Below are 20923 nucleotides of genomic sequence, written 5' to 3' on the forward strand. Positions count from 1 at the left end.
CCACTGTATGGATATACGCAGATCTAAATACCTCCCGAACAACTACAAATTACAAAAAAGTTATATGGGTGAGTAAACGATCGTATTTTATGCCAGAAATAAGGGTTGTAAAAAACAGTAGTTCCCCTTTAACCAGCAAAAATTAAAGCCGTCTTGGTGTCTTGAAACTGTTGTAAACTGTCTGGTTTTAGATGTAGAAGTCTCTATATTCGAACTCCAATGTTGCGTCTTAAGTTGGACTATCAACACAGAACAAGCAACCCTTTGCCTAAATATCTGTTATCCTCTGGCTAAATTAGACAATATCCGACTGTCTAATACAGGTTGTGTACCTGTGTGAATTTGTAGGGAAGGTTTGAGAGCTGGAAGCTTTCTGCTTTCCGTTAGTAGTTAGTAGTAAGTAGTAGTTCGGAGTACCGCTGAACAATCATGTTGAGTGAACACTGGTCACATTCAGGTAAACAGTCACAGTGGTGGTTTTAAACTGTGACCTGAGTCTAAACCATCCGGTCCTAGACATACGGTAGTCCCTCAACGGTAACGATGGTCTTGCACCATATTGGACTGTAAACAGGGAACAGGTAGTATTTGATTGAATAGTCATAATCTGTTATCCGGACAGGCCCTGGCTACACCAGAAACCCGTAGACATTTGGACTCTATGGTAAAAAGCATGCGTCAGTTGAAGAATGATGGAAACCGTTGAGCATATTCATTCAAAACTACAAATAGGAAAAAACACTTTAACACCTCTCAATCATACAATGTTGAGTTCTTGTTTGGACTGCTTCTATTTTCCAGCAGGCTTGAAGCATTAGTGGCGCTTTTGGTGACCTGACAAATGTCTTGTTTTCAAAGTTAGCTCTGGTTTGGTTTGGACCCAGATCTTAAGGGAAATAACTGGCTCTTACCTCTAAACACTCCTTTATGTTCTCCACAGTTAATAACTTTGTCCTTTCCTGCTGAGTAATCAGCACACCGGCTCTGATAAATCTACTGTACACTGTCTGCTCTGGCGTAGGTTAATGAGACTGTACCAGCTGTAAAGATACAGTTGTAAAAGCAAAATAAATGAAAGATGCTAAAACACTGCACCATCTGGTAATTTAACTGAGCGCACCTTTTTCTATTACAATTTAAATGACCCACTGTACATATGAAAATGTTCGTTAGTGAAGCTTTACATAAAAATACTGCTTCAGAGGAATCGGCGAAAGATTTCGTCTCGTCAAATGCGCAGCTGATTGAGAATTCTGCAGCACATGTAATGTTCAAATATGTAGAGTTTTTCCCCTGTTGTAAGATTGGACCTCAATTATGTGTCATTTTTTTGTGTAATTTAAAGGATTATGGGAAATTCTTCAGGTGCCAACTCGAAGAAAGAGCCCCTTTGATCTGCTTCATCTGCCTGTGAATGCGATAAAGCAACTCAAAATGTTTCATTTATTCAGGAACTGTGTGCCGCGGCTTTGTGAGGTTCTTAATGAGTAATCTCCCATGTTCTGTAGGAATCTTTAATAAGTGCCATTTAATGAATGAAACACATTGTGTGGCAAGTCATTAACTTAGAAAGCAACACTGATTGCTTTTGAAGGATTAGGACACTTTTCTTTGCATTTATATGCGTTGTGTTAATTTTTGGGGAATTACCATCTTTGTAGTCAAGAGATAACGTTAAGATTAGAAACGTAACATTAATGAAAAGATTTCTTTAGATGCTTATGAATATTTTGTGCGTGTCTGCCAACACTATTAATAGTTGTTGTCTGTAGCAGCTCAGGTGCAAACAAACAAGGCAAACGGCAGTCATTTGACGCCAGTCTTGTCACAGCTCTGATTCTTTTCTGATACTGATCAATCACGACAGGAGGGACAGACAGATAACGCCTCCCCTGGCAACGAAAGTGTCCCCTTGCATGTGCTCACTCTTCTGACGGGGTCTTAACATTAACCTCATCATACATCAGACTACTAAACCATGTGGAGTGACGGCACATTTGAGGGCAGAAAATGCTCACAAATCATTGCTGGTGTGTAAACAAGGCACCAGCCATTTTGGACATTCACCTCTTGCCAGTGTATTCTCGGGACGGCTGTTTGAAGGATTGATGTCAACAGTCGTTTCCAGCCTGAACTGGTATTTTTTTGATGATCCATTTTGACATGAATAGAGCTTTCTAAGACTTGAGTGGTCTACTTGCCAAGTAGTAGTTAAAATAATTTAAGGGCAAGAAGTATAATTTTGCTGATGTTTTTTAGTCTGTTTGTTTGGTAATCTTGAAGCTTTTTGACGCTTTTGTACTGCAGTGAACTGGAGGCATACACAGCAGCAAAGTAAAGTTCTGACCATGATCAATCATCTTGAAAGGAGAAAAACAAGCAAAACACAGATGAAAGTAACAGAAACACAACATATTTATTTAATCAATTTTTGAGCTGGCACTCCAAGCAATGATTCCCAGCCCGTGCTAGGGGAATTATGGAGTAGTTTAATTCATTTGAAAGTACAGAAAGATGAACAGTTGAAAGCTAACAAATTGTTGGTTAACAAATAAATGTTTGGAGATGTTAAATAAAGAAACAAAACAAAACTGAAACTGTAAACTAACTGATAAACATTTGAAATTAAAAAAGGATAATAGCTTGAAAAGTTAGAGTTAAACCTATAAAGGTTAAAAGCTAATGAATGGCCAAAAAATACATTAGCAAGTCACTTAGCCGTAATAAATGTTTAAGTGTATTAGCCAATTGATTGACAGTTTACATTGTTAGCTAACAGATAAGTAATTAGCATTGTTAGATAACAGATGCAAGAACAGATGCAACAGTGCCTAATAAATGGTCAAGCAATAAACATTTGAGATGATTAGCTAAAAACATTGGATAAATGTTAATGAGGTAGGGTTAAACCTTTTAGAATTTAACAAACAAATCAGTTAGCAAGTTAGCTAACGGTAATGAATATTTGAATGTTTTAGCTAATTGATTAATAACTGACACTGTAAGCTAACAGATAAATGGTTTTTAACTAATAAGCCTACATAAATGCTTGAAAATGTCATTTGCAGTTGTTTTTAGCTAACATATAAACAATTGATACAGTTTGCTAATAATACAGATTAAACAGTAAAAAGGAACAGAATTAAGTGGAAATATGTGTTTGAAATAGTTAGCTAAATGTAATGGATAAGCTGTTGAAACTAAAATAAATAAGTAAGCTAATACTTATATCAAAGTATTAGCTAAATATTTGTAATCCTTTATGTAAAGTTAATTTAAATGAATGCAAATATGGCAGGCAATGGTTAATTTGTGGGCAAACTATGTCGAGAGTCACTTACTGTACCTAAAGCATCTCTTTCTTCCTGTCCTGACCACCTCTTCAGGCGTCATCAGAACGGCTCTGCCCAACATGGACCGGGAGACGAGGGACCAGTATGTGCTCGTCATCCAGGCCAAAGACATGGTGGGCCAGATGGGCGGCCTCTCCGGCACCACCTCTGTCACTGTCACGCTTACCGATGTCAACGACAACCCGCCTCGCTTCACTCACAGTAAGACTCCGCTCTTGATTGTCCCTACAGGGTTGATTAAGCCTGTGCATGCCGTGTTTTCAACAGCTACTCAGCAATCAGAACAAAATCACCAGCTCCTTACTTTATTTGCAGTGTTTTTTTTGTTCCGGCTGAATGGGGCTTTAAAGATCTATTAACACTGAAAAACCACTTGAACTCTGAGAATCAAATGAGGGCATTCTTTGTAGGCTACTGTAGGCAATGAGTGTACTGGCACAAAAAGGCTGATGTTATTTCACCCTTGAAAAGAAATCTCTGGAAAAGATTACATTCACTTACAGTCTGTAATCGCAAACTAGAATAAGAATCATTTTGTGTGGTGAAATAAAGATGGACAGAATAGGAAAACACTCTAAATCTTCTAATTTCACCAGTTCTCCAAGATTATTTTAACCACCTTCCTAACCCTTTATCTTTGTAACATCCTTGCATGTGTATTTTCAGCTGTAAAAGTTGATACTTCTACAACCAAATTAAGAAAACAACCTTCCTGCAAGGTGCGCACGTCCCTGCTTTACTCTTCATCAGAGCTGCTGTCTGCTTCGGTGTTGGATACCGGGATCAATCAGGCTCAGTTTTTTTTGTTGTCAGCCTATTTCACGGGCTGCTAATGGGTTCCAGGCTGGGCTTTAGGATTCAAAGGCATGCGGCCTTTCTCATGATAATCCGAAGCGCTCGGCAATCGGTTTACCACTGATAGACCAGTCACTGTCTGGCTGCTGCACTCGCCACTGGACCGCCATGAAGCTGAGTCAATTTGCTGGTCCCCGGGGCGAAAGAAAGGTTCAAGTTTGCACAACAAGTCATCAATGTCGTTTTAACCCAGTGCTGTCACACTGAGTAGAAAGAGACTTTGGAGGAGTTCTGGGTTTTGCTCCTGCTGTTGCACTCACAGGGTCAGGGGTCAGAATCGATACGCCATTATGGAGCATCAGAGCTGATAGAGTCCAGAAGCAATAGCCAGTCCAAGGGGAAAGACGCCAAGGTTAGCTGCATGAGAAGAGAGGCTTGGGGGGAGGAGGAGGATGGGGAGGAGGAGGAGGGGAAGGTGCAGGGGCAATACAGAGGGAGGAAAGCAATTTTTTGGTCTTTTAAAGAGCTGCTATTCCACGGCAAATTAAAAAGCCATTATAAAGATTACATGGCGGCAAACAATGTCAGGCAGATTAGCATTTAGACGGTGGCTGAGGGAGACACAGTGAGGAACACAGAAAGGTCTGGTAATGAGCTCCGCCATGGTGATTGGGGAGATTATGATTATGAATATGATTCCCTTTTTTTATTCTCATAAGAGTACTTTAAATCTGAAGGGTCAAACAAAGGCTCGGCGAACACAATGGAGATTTTTTTTCGGACTAATAGAATCTTGAGGTAGACATTTCATCCCGTGAAATGTACCAAAGGACTCCGAGCGTGACACCACCTGCTATGCTTTTCGTACTTCTCATAACTTGTTCAATTCAGACAGCATTTAAGAAATTTGGTGTTTTCCCCATACGCCGAACAGCCACAACATTATGACCACTGACAGGAGAAGTAAATAACATTGACCATCTTGTGACAAGACAATGTTCGGGTGGGAAACCTTTGGACCTGGCATTCATGTGGATGTTACTTAGACATGTAGCACCCACCTAGACCAGACCAGGCACCCCCACCCCATAGCAATGACACTCCTTGATGGTAGCAGCCATCCCCAGCAGGATGCAGCCTGTCACACCCTCAGAAGGCCCATGTCCACTCTCTGATGAGTCAGAACTGTTTTGGAGGCACAAGGGAGACCTACACAATACTAGGAAGGTGGTCATAATGTTATGCCTGAGCGGTGTATACAGAAATTGGTCTTTGCTTTCTTAATTGCACATTTTAATTTTCCATTGCTGTCTCTGGAATCTGGGTTTTGTTTCACGTGCACAGTCTGAAGCAGCGGGTTTTATTCCATGTGTGGTGCGTCCGTGTTACGCAGCATGAATTCATTGAGGAGCCCCACGGTCAAATCAAAGCTGAAGGGGCATAGCAAAAGCCAAGCTGCTTAAAGGCTTGCCGGTAGCAAAGCAGGCGCATTCATCATCCGCCGTCCGTTCCTGTCCTTCCTCTTTCAGAGAACTATCAGTACACCGTGCTGGAGTCGCTGCCGGTGCAGTCTGTGGTGGCCAGAGTCAAAGCGGTGGACGCTGACATAGGCTCCAACGCCGAGATGGACTACAGGATCATGGACGGCGACGGGCCCGGCATGTTCAACATAACAACAGACGAGGACACGCAAGAGGGGGTCATCCTCCTGTTAAAGGTACAGCCTGAACGGACAGGTTTTATGTTGTACCACTGCTTCACTAGTGAGGAATTAGGATTCCTAGCTCACTCAGACTGTGAAAAGAACCGGTGAACCGAGACTTGTTTGCACCAAGAATTATTTGAGCCCCCGCTCTTGAAAGTCAGAGACAGGGTAACATTTTCAGGCTGTAAAGCTCTGTGCGCAATGTGAGGCTCTGAGTGTTTCTTGGAATATGGGTTAGAATAGTTTGACTTTGAAAGTGCTTCAAAATGTTACTATTAGGGATGCCGAGTGTGAAAGCTCAATTTAAGTTTTGTGTTTTCCTACACCTCAGGAAGAAATATCTGGTAAGCCTGCAAATATGAATTAAAGTTATTACTTTTTCATAGAGAAACATGAAAGCTTTTTACATTTCCCTTTATGTCGACAAATCCTGGAAATAGACAACTGCGGGTAAACGTGTATTTTTCTGTGTAGCTAAACGCCGATATTCCTCTTGGCTTTGCTGTTGTCTATAAAGAAAAACACTTTAATGAGGTTCACTGGATGACTGTTTTTTTTTTTTATTAAGATGGATATGGATGGGGGTAAGCTGTGGAGTAGTGGTAAGACAAGTGAACCTTAGGGGTGTAGGTAGGGCCCAATCACTTCTACATCCATGACTGAAGTACCCTTAAGGAAGTCACCTAACCCCTAAACATCTGCCCGGGGTGCAGCGGGTGTAGCTGCCCACTGCCCATGCGTGTTCTCTCTCCTGGATGGCTTAATTACAGACAAACAAATTCCTTTTATACGTGCATGCTTGGCCTAAATTTAGAGTTCATATTCCTTCAGCTTATTTCCACTCTGTACCACATACTGTACACCGCCTACATGTGTATTAATCCGGAAGTAAAAATATTCTTCTTACTCTTGTCAGACGAATATTTTCTATAACTACAATGCCCAGCAGTTTCATGGATTTCTTGTGAGTTTTTTTTTTTTTTTGAAAATTGAAACTGAAATTATTTTTATTATTTACAACATAGGCGAGAACGAGCTTGTGTTTGTATACATAGTTGGGTTATGGCAGTCCCAAAGCATTCAAAGATAGCACTGGTGCTTCTAAACTATTTCCCCCTATTTTCGCCACTATTTTTTTGGATCTAAATGATTATAATAGGGACAAAAGATGTTGGGAAACGGCCCAGTGTTAAGCAAAAAGGTCTGGAGTCTACTAAAAAACACGTAATTTTACCCCTGTGTCTCCAGCAGGCGTCTGAGTGACAGACTCAATCATGTTGTTGTTGGTGTTTTAGTGATTTGTTTGCTATAGAAAATACAGAATAAAGCCAGACCTATGTTTCTCTTAGAATTATTTTATATAACATCTCACCTGCTTTTCTCAGTCCACTGTGATGCTTAAAGGGGAATTACTGTTTTTTACAACCTGGACGTTATTTCTGGCATATAATACGATAGTTTACTCACCCATATAACTTCTGTGTCATTTGCACTCGTTCAGGAGATAATTAGATCAGCGTATATCCATATAGTGGGAGTGACTGGGGCACCGAGACGGGACTGCTGTTTTTTTGCAACATGGCTGAATATTTTTATGGTTGTGGACGAACCATAGCAGTAGCAAATTACACTTAAACAGGCCGACCGTCGCAGGTGCATGCGCCATCATCCAGGTCAGAAGACATCATCTGGGGTCTGCAGGTCAATCTACAGACCCCGGATGATGATAACAGGTAACTCTGGACTCAGCGGGGAATAGCATTAGTGTGTCATAACAAAATATTGGCGAAATGAACGAGTTTCGTGGCAAATAATGTGTTATTACCTCCTGAACGAGTGCAAATGACACAAAAGTTATATGGGTGAGTAAAACGTTCGTATTTTATGCTATAAATAAGGTCCAGGTTGTAAAAAAACAGTAGTTCCCCTTTAAGTACCCAACAGTAAATGACTGTTTACTAGTGGATATTGGAATGATTGAATCTCCCAATTCCCCTTTCTCCACTTTGATTTTTAAATGTCTTCAGCACATTTGGATTAAGCGGTAATCATTATCTACAAATCAACATTTATCTCCACTGTCTGACTGAAGCGAACATCCCATGGTCACTGAAAGGCTTACCACAGCTCTGGACTCAAACCCAGCTAAAATAATGTCACTGGCTTCCACCCGCATGAATAAATAAACCTGTCAAGTTAAATGCAAAAAGCCACTTACTCATTTATGGAGGACAGTTTTGGGTGCTCCGGAGCTCTTGGCTGATGCGTCACATTTCAGGAGACCTGACATGGTCACCTCAGGCCACACGGACGTGACAGTCCAGCCGCCGCTCCTTTGCACGAAAGCCATTGTTGGCCAAAGGCAGTTCTTGTCAAATGGACCAGTTTGATACCTTGTTTGTTTTGAACCAGACTCGGACAATTACAACACGGGAGAAAGGGCTCTGACAACGAAAGCGTCAAATCAATGTTCTCTCGCAGTATATTATATGTTGCAATGGGGAGCTCAATAAGTCGGACAACATAGCAAAAATGTTCCAAAGCGTTTCATTTCAGGAGGCTGTTCACCGTGTTGTGAGCCGCTGTTGAAATCAATATTATTGCTTTCACAGCACAAAGTAACTACAATCCATCACCAAATAACTTTGTTTAAGTCTGACCGCGTGTTAAATCGTAACTGCTTCTTTAGAGTCTACATCCGTAATTGTGATCAATATCTCAAGACTGTAAGAAAGATGTACACGTTTTTACATGACCTGTTCCTTTACATTTGACTGAGTGAAAAAGTGTCAAGGTGGTGTAGTCTTTGCATTCCCAACGAAAAACTGAACATTTAAGCTACCTCTCATATTTTGACAAGTAAAGACCATCTCCCGTTTTGTGTATTCTTCCCGTCTCTCCTCTCCTCCAGCCATTAGACTTCGAAACAAAGAGCAGCTTCTCCCTGAGAATCGAAGCCACGAACAGGAATATTGACTCCAACTTCTTGAGCTTGGGCCCATTTAGCGACACGACATCAGTCAAGGTGACAGTGCAAGATGTGAACGAGCCGCCGGTCTTTTCCACGCCACTTAGCAAGATGGTCGTTTCGGAGGACGCCAAAGTGGGCACCTCGATCGGGAGAGTCTCCGCCCACGACCCGGACACCTCCAACAGCGCAATCAGGTACCGACAGTGCGCCGGCCTGCTGACACACAAAGTTATAAGACGGACATTTGTGTAAGATTTCAAAATAAAAGCGCACCGTTTCAACAAGTTGCCAAGGAATAACTCTGCAGAGTTGCTTGGTGTCGAAGAAATAAATAAAGAGGTTAATTCATTCAGCTAATTCACATTATGTACAAACACACGATCCGCAGGCTCTCTAACGTCCCCGCGTGGCTGTCACAAAGACAGGGCCAGATGGTGGAAGGGCCACGGAGTGCAGCATTTGCAAAAGTGAAATGCCATCTTGAACAAGAGAAGGGCATTCCTGCGGGAGGGTCAAGGCTCAACACTTGTGCCGTGGCATTTATGACTCAAAACAAGCACTCGCATTGCGGATCCGTGCGGTGTCACTCTCGAGATCCCCGTCTATTCTGCATTAACTGAATAAATATTTCATGGCATTCATGCTTGGTCTGCTAGGATTGTTCGTAATCTTAATCAGAAAATCAAATTACTCCACCATTGTAGCTGTAAATTGCTCCTGCGACTGTTATCAGTGTCTGTAATATATTTCACTACATCGGTTGGAATTAAAATTATTGTGGAACTAATGCAGCCACAAGAGTCAAATTACATTGCAATAATACCCTTTGGATGTATGCTAATTGAAGTTGTAATTTTCTCTAGAAATATGAGTTGCTGTGTATTGAAAGGGTTGATCAGTGTTGTGTGCTGAGGGACAAGTAGACAGTCTCCGGTTTTATCAAAACTCCAATAGCTCCAAGTTGGTGATGCATTTCAGAACTGAAAGTGATTTCCAGACTCGTGGTCGTGATTTGTACTTTTTGGAGAGCGATTGGAAAACATCTTAAGTGTGAACACAGTTTATTGATGATTGAATAAAGGTCCAGCTGAAGCTTCAGAAAAAAAAAAAACATAATCATAATCCTCCCTTACAAACAGAAGAAACTCTAAAATGTCAAATCAATACCACTATCCAAAAGCAATTTTTTAAGATGGCGTACTGTATGTGTGTGTGATTGTGCAATTGTGCCCAGGTACTCCATTGACAGGAACACAGACTTGGAGCGCTTTTTTAATGTGGATGCTCTAAGTGGGGTCATCAGCACAGCCAAGCCTCTGGACCGCGAGGCCAACTCCGTCCATAACCTCACCATCTTCGCCATCGAGAGCCGTGAGTTGACTCTAAGCGAACACAGACCTGTCTTGCCAGTCACTGTTTTGACACTAACTACGCCACTGTCCATTAGTAACTCCGCGGCCGTCGAGCTTTGTTTTTTTTATCCCACATGTTGTGTGCAATATTTTGCACAGGGGTTTCCTTTTAAGCCTCTACAAAACTAAAAACACAGTTAAGTGTAAGGAATGGATTAAAGGGTGTGTTTGTCGGCTTAAATGAAGGCGCGGTTGTCAGCATGTCTGGCTAACCAACCAACAGACCGACTGCTTTAATTTGTTCACGGCCAGTGCACATCCACTGTGTAGCAGCCTGACTTAAAAAGCTACGTGTTTAGCAGCTCTGTCCTCCATCAACAACAGCCTACACTGATGCATGGTATCACTGTTTACATACACAGTGACTATATCCTCATCCTAGAAATGCCTTCTATGTTACAAATATCTGTGTTAGCAATACAGCCAGAAGAGGAAAGAAGCATTTCATTTGTTTCCTTACCAAAATTGATAATGTTAATGATATTTTTTATTTATTTAAATCTGCTCGAAAAGTCACAAAAGTCCTCTCTTCAAAATCTCTCCTTTTTGAATAGAGAAGGTCCATAAACTAGATTAAATGCAGCCTTCAAATACAGCTTGTGAGTTCATAGCACTATTCGCATGGGATTAGTATTACCTGGGGACATTACATTCATAAATTAGCCTCCCATGTCTGTGTTTCGTGTAGCTCACGATTATCCCTGGTTAGTACGTCTCTGCTTCTTTCCTCTTCTACTCCACTACATGTAATATTATACCTTTTATACCTCTCCGCTTGCTGACAGCCTTAGTTACTTAGCAGATTTGGATTATTAATAAAAATATCATTTTTAAAAGTACATACACGAAGAATTTACGATCTACCTGGTGGTATTTAAGTCAGCTCCACTGATGCGATGAACACATTAAAACACCGCTTAATAAAATCCAACACGTCAAAATATGCTGCCACGCACATGTCATCCATCTCATCATCCTTTGTGATTCCGTTCTTCTGGTGGTTTTGAACTTGCTTTCGCTTCTGTGAAAAGGTTTGGATGCTACGCAGTGACATCTTGTCTTTGCGCCCACACATCTGCCCAAGCTTTGATTCATAACAGAGCCTTGAAAGTGAAAAGAGGCAAAAAAAAAAAAAAAAACCTCACGGGATTAAGATCACAGACAACCTGTGCAATTACTGCAAATTGCTATAGGTCCCCAGATAAACTAGTCCTACGCGAATAGGGCTCATGATTACAGAAATGTGAAGACTCAAATTGCTCTTTGCTTTCTTAATTGCACATTCTACATTTTCTGTTGCATTCTCTGCTACATAGGAAGTCAAGAAATGCTTGCTGTTCAAGTGATGATGATATGGGAACAATACATCCCAACATATTTTCCTCAAAAATTTACACAAAACAGTCTGACCCGACCACACTTCCGCCAGAGTCACTTGCATTTTCGTTTAATTAATACAACGCTCTGCTCCACCTCCACCACTTACAAAGACATGTTGGATTATACACTGTACTTGTTTTTAAAAAGTTCTGTACAAATCTCACGGTCGCACGGGACCGATTATGGAGCGGTTGGCATGGCAATTGGTAGTGGCCATTATGTCACATCCTGTTTTTATAGCGTCAATAACTAACAAAAGATTGACACTTGAACATTCATCAACATTATATTAACTACCTAAAATGACAGAAACAATCCTTGAAAAAAAATTATTTGACGTGTTTTTTAGTGTTTTAGTTTGGCGCAAGTCCCATCCACTAACATGGAGGAGGTGGAGCTTATGACCTATACTGGAACCATCCACCAGGGGGAGCTCTACTTGCTTCACTTTTGAGGAGCTGTATACTGTCTGTGTGTTATCCCTTTCAAACAGTCGCAGCAACATGGGAGCATTAAAGCAAAGAAATATCAGCCACCGTCCTTAGGAAAAGTAAGTTAAAATCTGTCCAAAAAGTTGCAAGATTTGTTGCTAGGTGTGAAAAAAAAAAAAAAGGGTTCAAGATCAGCAAATCTGGTGAGAAAGTTGATATTAATAGCATAGGTTATATGCTACAAAAAGAACAATGCCATTTCTATATTTCCATATTTATGAATTGACACATCATCCTGACCAGTAAATGGAGTGTCTTTTACAACAAGGCATTGAATACAAATGTAATACCTTGCCTGCAACACAGTGGTTTTGAAATATGAAATATATGTTTTATATCAACAGCTAACATTAGGTTAGTCAGCTAACTGGCGACCGCCGAGCAAATTTGCTAGAATTAAATCGTCATCATCGATCATTTCATTAAGCAGATTTGAAAGTGTGCGTCAGGTATTCAAGCATTTTCAAATTAAATAAAGTCCTGAATCTTCTCATGAAGCTAAAGATAGCTTAATTAGCTAGCTAGCTATAGTGCTGATTGAATGAATTAGATATAGCTGACATTTCATAAGGCACAATCAACAGTCTGAGTCTTGTGTTGAGATGAATTTTCAAATTGAATCAACCTCTCAATGTATCTCACTAATAACAGTTTAATTAGCTCGCTAGCTACTGCTGATTAAGTGTGTTAGAGATGGCTGCCATTTCGTCAAGCAAAATCAACAGCAGACGCAGGCCAGAAATGTGAAGCCTTTGATTTTGTCGACCTCTGTTTGAAATCAAGGACTTATTGTTTCAAAAGCGAACTGTCAGTTAGCCTGTTGAAACCTTAGATCTTCTCCGTCCTTTCATCCACATCATAATGCCCCATCGTCTTCTGTGCTGTGGACGATTCAGCGTGGAGATGCCGGGGTCGTCGCGGGGCTGTCGGGGAATGTTAATTCACGCGCAGGACGGTCGTTGGTCAAAATGACCTCCACGTCTCCCTGAGCCGTGGGGACGAGATGCTGACTAAGGGCGGGCGATCTCACCCACGGGTGAACAATGTTAATGCGATGTGAAGAAGTGCCGCGTGCCTTTTTTTTGTTCATCTGTCAATGGCTCCAAGGACATGAACACCTTTTCCCCCCCCCATCTCTCTTTCTCCCTCCCCACCCTCGCATTCCTATCATTCCACTGCTATCACACAAACACAATGGACGGCAATCATCAGCACATTATACGCTGAGCGCTCTAGACAGCTGCGTCACATCAGTATAAGTTAAAAAAGACAACCAGCCTGTCAGCCCGGCACTTCCTCTGCTTTCACATCTTCAGAGTGAGTGCAGTGTGAGAAAAAAAGAGTGTTCTTTTTTTTTTTTTCTTCTTCTTCTTCAAAACCTTATTTTATCCTTCTTTGCTTCAAAGGCGTGTTTTTATTTACATCTAACGGCACACGGATGCACTACTTGGCTGATTCCTGTGTGTGTGAACGGCAGCCTGATATAGCAACAAAGAGACGGCAGCATATAATAATAGCCATATGAAATGTCACAACAGTCCCTCATGCATGAGATTCTGGCTTCTGACACGAAGTGACACTCGGGCACTGTTTTCAGCTGAAAACATCTCTGAGTTCACGGGCTGGCAGAAGAATCCACTGCCCTGTGCTGCCTTATGTCAGTATTTATAGTAAATGGGCTCTTTGTAACTGAAGAGGGTGCAGGGACTCTCCGGTTGAGGGATGTTGTTCATTTGTGCTGCAGTCACTCACATTTCAGCCGCTCTGCCCGGACCACGCCAATGACAACAAGTCTGTGGCCCCGGGCTCCGCGCGTCCTTTTTATCACCATCAAATCAGCCGGCCCGAATGTCACGGCGTCATCTCTGGCCGGCAACGTGGCGACGCCAGGCTAAATCATCGTCTCGCGCTCAGACGCAGCCATTTAGCCATCAGTGTGTGTCAGGCGGACGGAGGCGTGAAGCCCTCACAGCCGTCCCCGACAAACACCGAGTCCAATCACTGTGTCTGATCCACGGAGGGGCGGGTGAGGACGCCGGCTGTTGGAAGCGCACTGCATATTTCATTACAGCAGCACTTTTTTTTTTTCTTTCCACGAGCTCCTTTGTGATTAATTAAAACACACGAGAAAGATCAATATTCCATAATTTGGGCAAGTGCTTCAAAGCTAAGGCAGAATTAAAGTGTTTAAAAGAAAGTTTGCTGAAAAATGTACTGGGGGACTGAACTCTTCTCTCTTTTTCTTCCAGTGGATCCAAACCAAATTGGGAAAGGCATCGCTCTGGTCACAGTGCTGGACATAAACGATAATGCCCCGGTCTTCGCCATAGACTATGAAACTCTCCTCTGTGAAAATGCCATGCCAGGACAGGTAAGACCGAGAAACCTCTCTGCAGTTGGTCCAGCCTCCCTTCCTTTTTCTCTCTGAAGTTTGACTCACAAAGGCAGCCCGCTGACTCTCAAAGCCATTAAAACTCTCTCTTCTTCCTCAAAACAAATCCAGTGTGCACCAACAGTATCCCCTTCACAACTCGAGGTCATTCCAGGGAGACAGCATCATTAGTATGAGACACATCCTTTAGATTTAATAGCAGGTATTGTAGGTGTTATCGGTCATTAGAGATGTTACTCTCATTCCATTCTGTCAAAGCCAGCTAAATTAATGACAGTGCTCAAGCCTGCCTCTGGTCTTAATCCACAATAATATCAAGGTCTAATGTGACATCTCATGCTGGGATGGAGTGGTTTCTGTACAATTTCCGTTCTGAAGCCTTATGTGCAGTAATTAGATGATCATGACTGAGGGCAGCGGGGCAGAAAATGCATCACAATATCCTGCAAAGGCAACCAGAGGGATTTCATGGCTTGGAGTTTCGGTGCAGGAAGAGAAGAGCTGTGCACATGCATCGCATTTTCCCCCGCTCTTAGCATTTTGGCCCCATTGTTGCTAAATGACTTGTGCGTCTGCGGCGGCGATCCGTCTGCTCTTGGCATTTGGAAAATACAATCAGAGGCGAAGGGTAAAGGAGGCGTGTAGACCCGAGTAAGTACAATTGATCAGAATGATGCATTGTATTGCAAATGGCTATTAGGCCCTTTTAAATATGTTATTTGCATTCATATTTCGGGGTAGTTTATCACAGTGCTCACGGGAGGGTGAACAAAAATAGCAAATGATTTCATTTGAGCAAATGAGAAACTATATTTCATGTGTGCATTTTATTTCTGTGTGCACAATGCTTGACCACAGTGTGACTCTATGTTCCCATGAGGTTACAGAACCTTACAAGGTATTCAGGTTTTTTCTTGTTTTTGTTTGCTGTGTTGAGCCTTTGATTGATTTTTGTCTCTTATTTGTTTTTGTTCTTGTAACTCTCAGCTAACTGAGGTTCTGTATGCACTATTTAGCCTACCTTGCGGTATTTTTAGATGATACCGAATCGAACAGTAATTCATCAGGTTTTTTTGCCGTGGGGCGTCGTATTTGCTGGAGTAAACACTGCCTCTGTATCAGTTGCCGTCATTATTGAAGAATCCATTACACCCTAGCTGAATGTCTATTTTTGGTTAATGATCCTGCCACTTATCTTCAGACGATGGTTGTCGCTCAGTGCTGTTGAATTTGGGACAACGCAATCACAATCACAATCACCAGTCAATATTCCAACTTTCATATTCAGAGTTTGTACACTTCCACCCACCAGCACCTGATAAATTATGGCACCGACACCAAAACAAAGTCATTCCCCAACAATCACAGCAGCCTGCAGGACATAGCAACAGCTATTGCCCATGACAGCATCATCAGCAGGAAAAGGTACTGCAGATCTGTAATTACTCAGCTGAAGCAGACAGATTGCTTACTCAATGCCAGTGATACCCCCCACCCCCAGGTGTAGCCAGGAGCTACTCTGCTGTAAAGCGAGGAGCTGCCGGCGACGGAGGCCTCCGTCCTCCTTCTGCAAGTTGACGCGATGCATTCAAATTCTGCCCTGCACAGTCTTAAAGTGGTGCACTCAGAATGAGCTACTATAGCTCGGAGCTGGCTTTAACTTGCTAATAGTCGAGACGCTCGCAACATATAAAATAATGCGCGGTTGTGTTGACTCTGCTGGAGTGAAGACTTTCTGAATGGTTGAAGTGATGAAGGCAGACACATGCTTCCAGGCTTGTAGGATTTGTTTTTTCCTCATATGTATCTCAGCAGCAAGAAATTGTACGGAATCTGATCTTTGCAGTCCTGATCCTAAATCAGGCACCGGTCATATTTTCTGCACTTCACCATCAGTCTTCAACAACAGTCATATTGGAATTGGAATATGCGCCTTTTACGACACTCTGGAGCAACATTCATCACAATTGGGAGCCAGTGGGAGTCACTCAGTGAATAAAAGCCTGGAAGACAGCTGCAACGGAGGGAGTACAGGGACGGTGAGATGTTAGACCTGAGTATTTGGGATGACAGTGCTGCACAAGGAAGTTTGTAAGGTCATATAGTAACTGGTGTGTTACGAGGCCACAGAGGTTGCCGTGTTTAAAAGTTGAGCCTTAAAGCCACATTTAAAGAAGGTAAAGACGCCCAACAACAAAATAGGTGTCCATTCAGCAATGGAGATGTTTTGGTAGATGGCTACGACATACACAAAACATGTACTGATAGCGCTCGATATAGACAGATTAATTTCCCGCAGGATGCATAGCGCATTCTAGTCACAGGCTTGAGATGCCATTCAAAGGATGTGGGCTCAAGTCCTACCAGAGTAAGTCCTTTGTCTGTGAATATGTATCTCCAGGAAGTCAGGATTAAGTCATCACTTGCATGGAACAAAAACAAGATGGCTGAACACAGAACAATGACATATCAGTGCAGAAAATACCCATGGATGGACGTGAAATGTCCACAACCAAAGGTGTCTGCGTGTGAAGTTGTCACATTTGATATCTCCATGGAAATCATTGTTTTACATGTAATTTCTTGTATTCCATCAGTAAAATTTCCATATATTCCATATATCCATATATATATAGATAAAAAAAATTAAAAATAAATCAAAATAAAATAGGGGAAAGAATCTATATATACAACATTTACAAGAATAATAAAATAATTGAATATTAAAATCAAATTACATGAATTTCACAACCAACAACCGTTGTTCCAGTAACAATAAGTCCAGTGTCATCTTCACAGACTAATGGCTTGAGGCAGGAAAGATTTCCTGTTGCGTTCCTTGGGGCAACGAAGTTGTGTGAGTCTGGAGAAGGTTGCTCCGTTGTCTGTCTGTTATTTGGTGGAGAGGGTGGTCGGGGTTATCCATGATTGATAACAGTAGGTTCAGTGTCCTCCTCTCCACCACTGATTCAAAAGTCTCCCGACTGCAGCCAAGGACAAGACTGAATTGGTAAGGGAAGAGATCTGCATATGCAGTATTTAGCTGACATGAAGCACAGGCATGAAAGGAACGAAAGCAACTCCCGCATCATTGTCATATAAAGTTGTCAAATGTTTTAAATATACATTTAATTGTTGTGTTTAAGTGATTCCTTACATTTCTGTTTTGAAAGTCACACCTTAATTTTAGTGTGTGAAATACAGTTTCATCCATTTCATCTGAAAATCGACCAAAAATGGTCGAGCCACCTCACGTGTTTCACACAGAATAAATCTGGATGTGTAACATGCTTTCTGTCCTCTCCTTCACCTCATTCTTATTGTGAATGGCTACCACAGCCGACAACCGCTTGTTTTTATTTCCCTCTAATTCCAATCTCCGTTCGGTCCCATTCAAACACAGCCTTCCGTTAGGCAACACTGAAGTGTGCCGATGGGACTGCACCTTCAGACTGAATAATGAAGGCAGGCAAAATGGAAATTTCATGATGAAATTTACACCCAAAAACACATACAGAGCAAAGGGAAGGAGAGGGGCTGACATTTGAATGTGAAAACACCGTCTGAATTACAACTAGGTGTTGGCTGTCTGTTACCACACAGACCGGGGTGGACTCGTAACCTGGCTCATATGATATGCGCTCGACCACCTTTGTGATCCCTAATTAATTAAAATGCTCCTGTTGTGTACTGTATGTCCAACTGTAGCGGTGAACAGTCTGCTCCACTGGCTGCATCTGATTTCCTGTAAAGCTTTGTTAAAAATCTCAGGCCTCCCACTAGCTGTCACGCCCATTGGCTTACTCACAGCTGCGACAAAGATGAAATAATAACATTTGCCAGTTGGGGCCAGGGTTGACTCCGTGGCTCTGTAGCACAGATTAGCGGGGAGTGCAGGGATGGAATAACCTGCCATTTTTCAGGCCTAATTAAGGCCGTCTCGTGGCACCGGCTCTCTCCAGAGATGCCACTTGTTACGGATCATCGGTGCGTCTGTCTTCTGCCGTAATATTAATTGATATTATGATGGGGTGGAAGGGGCAGGGGCAGTGGGGATAGAGGGGGGAGGGGGTCACGTTGTACTATCACTTGAGTGTAACCATTACATACATGAGTAGACTTGGCATTCTGCTGCCCCCAATCTGCTCCACGCCCCTCCCTGCACTCCAGCAGCATCCCCGAGAGGTCTGTGAACGTTGGGCAGTCGTGGACGGACGTATTTCGAACTGCGGGGCGGGAGAGTTGAAGAGGGGGCAGGGAGAAAGAGACGAGAAGTGAAGTCGAAAAAGACATGCCGATGTCCTAAAAACACGATTAGCGCTTAGAGCTGCAGCACTGATATGATAACACGTGATTTTATATTCAGTGTGACGAACAGCGGGTTCAAACAGGAGAAGAAAACGCTTCTTCTCCTCCGCTCTACTTAGAGATGATCATTCATTTATCACATAAAGATTTTTATGCGTTCCAGGATGAACAACTGTGTATGTATTTCCACATCCGGAGCGTCTGTAGTAATCATGTATTTATGTCATGAATAATATATCATTATCCAATCAGCCACAACATTAAAACCACTGACAGGAGAAGTAAATAACACTGACCATTCTTTCATTAATTTTCTGTAACCGCTTGTCCAGGGGGCTGAAGCCTATCCCAGTTGTCATTGGCCGAGAGGTGGGTTACACCCTGGACAGGTCGCCTGTCTGTCGCAGGGCATAGACAGGCGACCATCTTGACCATCTTGTGACAATTCAGTGTTCTGCTGGGAAACGTTTGGACCTTAATGTGGATGTTACTTAGACATGTACCACCCACCTAGACCAGACCAGGCTCCCTCAACCCCATAACAATTGATAGTAGCAGCTATCCCCAACAGGATGTAGCACTGGAACAGGTCTGATCCACAGAGGCCCCTCGCCTCCACCCATAGGACCCAAAGACTCCCACTAACAACATTTCGTTGCCAGACACCACAGGACACCCCCATGTCCATTCTCTGATGAGTCACAACTGTTTTGGAGGGACAAGGGAGACCTACACAATATTAAGAAGGTGGTCATAATGTTATGCCTGATCAGCGGATACTACTTCTAATAGATGATGTGTTTTCTTGTCAGAAACTGGCCACGGTTCTCTGCAGGTATTTTCTTAACAGACATGGCCGCTGAAAGGAAGTGCTTCACAACATTTCCTCCTCCTGAATGAGCATGCTGTTACACTTCCCAGGGGTATCTAAAAACACAGCTAGTAGAATAATAACTGGACTTGTTTGAGCTTTCTTCGAAATGTTTGACCACTCATCCTTGCGGCTTCTTTGGTTTCTAAACGGCGGTGGGGGTTCGGAACATCAGTGGGTGGTGCACACCTAAAACTCACATGTCAAGGATTATGGTCAGTATAATGACGCAATACTCACCTGTATTAGAGGATGTTGTTCAGGTTAACCTGGTTGCTATGTATGTAGTTCACTAATAACACACTGAGGATTAGGAACTCTTAAGAACTACAGACAACAGAAGCCAGCTGTGGTGAGGTCTATATCTGGAAAGGTGCACTTTAACACAATACAGACGCCACGGCCAATGTATGTCCAGCTGGAACATACTTTCTGTGCCAGGGTGAAAGGAAATAATTATACTGCCATGTGGTCTGTATTCATCACTTAAAAGGGGAGACCATAAAGGCTGTTACATGTCCGGTTTCTATTCTGTGAATGGTCAGAAATTTGAAATGGCCGTGTTTAATACGGACAAGCGGAAATGCTAGCGGAAATGGTCTGTGAGTTCCCAGATGCTAATATTTGCAGTGTGACCACTAATCTCTTCCGGGTAGAGATCGGCATACTGTGTGTGGGTGGTGCATGCTGACCTGACTGGCCGACATCCGTAAATAATAAGAAGAGTGCCTCTCGTCGTCCATCTCCTGCATCTCCCTCAATGCATAGCGCGTGTGACGTATGCTGCATTCACAGCTTCTTGTGAAGTATGAATTACTTGTCCAAAACAAACTTTTTTCTTGTTCAGCCCCAGGAGCAAGAATACATTTCAGGCTTCTTGCGGGGAGGCTAGGAAGCTAGGAAAAGCTACAGACCTTTGATTGATGAAGAGGACAAAGCCTTTTGTGCGTGTCCTTTGAACTTTGTTGTTTACTTTTGTTACTTCATTTCTTTTCTTGTGTAGTAGTCCTCTAAGCCGAACCACTAAACCACTAAAGTCACCTCGATGGGCTGACTCGTTCTGCGTTCTGCCGATTGAACGTATTGTCCACCAACATGGGTCCAGCTAGCGCCAACGGCGTTGGACGCACAAATGGCTTGGTGTGCCATGGCTCGGGGTGTGAATGGTGTGATCCTAAATACATACATTAATTCAGGTGAGTGCTGGATCACTGACCAACTTTAGTCATGTGAGTTTCATGAGGC

The 20923-nt window shown here is 42.5% G+C and overlaps 1 protein-coding gene across 2 annotated transcripts in view; it reads left to right on the top strand.

The window, feature by feature from the left end:
* Positions 1-20923, top strand: part of LOC311503458 (cadherin-7-like) — a gene marked incomplete at both ends in the record, with an annotated part of 102970 nt that overhangs the window by 59397 nt on the left and 22650 nt on the right. For both annotated transcript variants that reach the window (XM_084566183.1, XM_084566184.1), the window contains 5 exons: positions 3387-3554; positions 5678-5865; positions 8765-9018; positions 10059-10195; positions 14357-14478. In XM_084566183.1, coding sequence (XP_084422309.1) covers positions 3387-3554; positions 5678-5865; positions 8765-9018; positions 10059-10195; positions 14357-14478 — 869 coding nt within the window. The remainder of the gene's footprint in view (positions 1-3386; positions 3555-5677; positions 5866-8764; positions 9019-10058; positions 10196-14356; positions 14479-20923) is intronic.

Source organism: Chelon labrosus (assembly GCF_963514085.1).
Source record: "Chelon labrosus genome assembly, chromosome: 18".
NCBI classification, from domain to species: domain Eukaryota; kingdom Metazoa; phylum Chordata; class Actinopteri; order Mugiliformes; family Mugilidae; genus Chelon; species Chelon labrosus.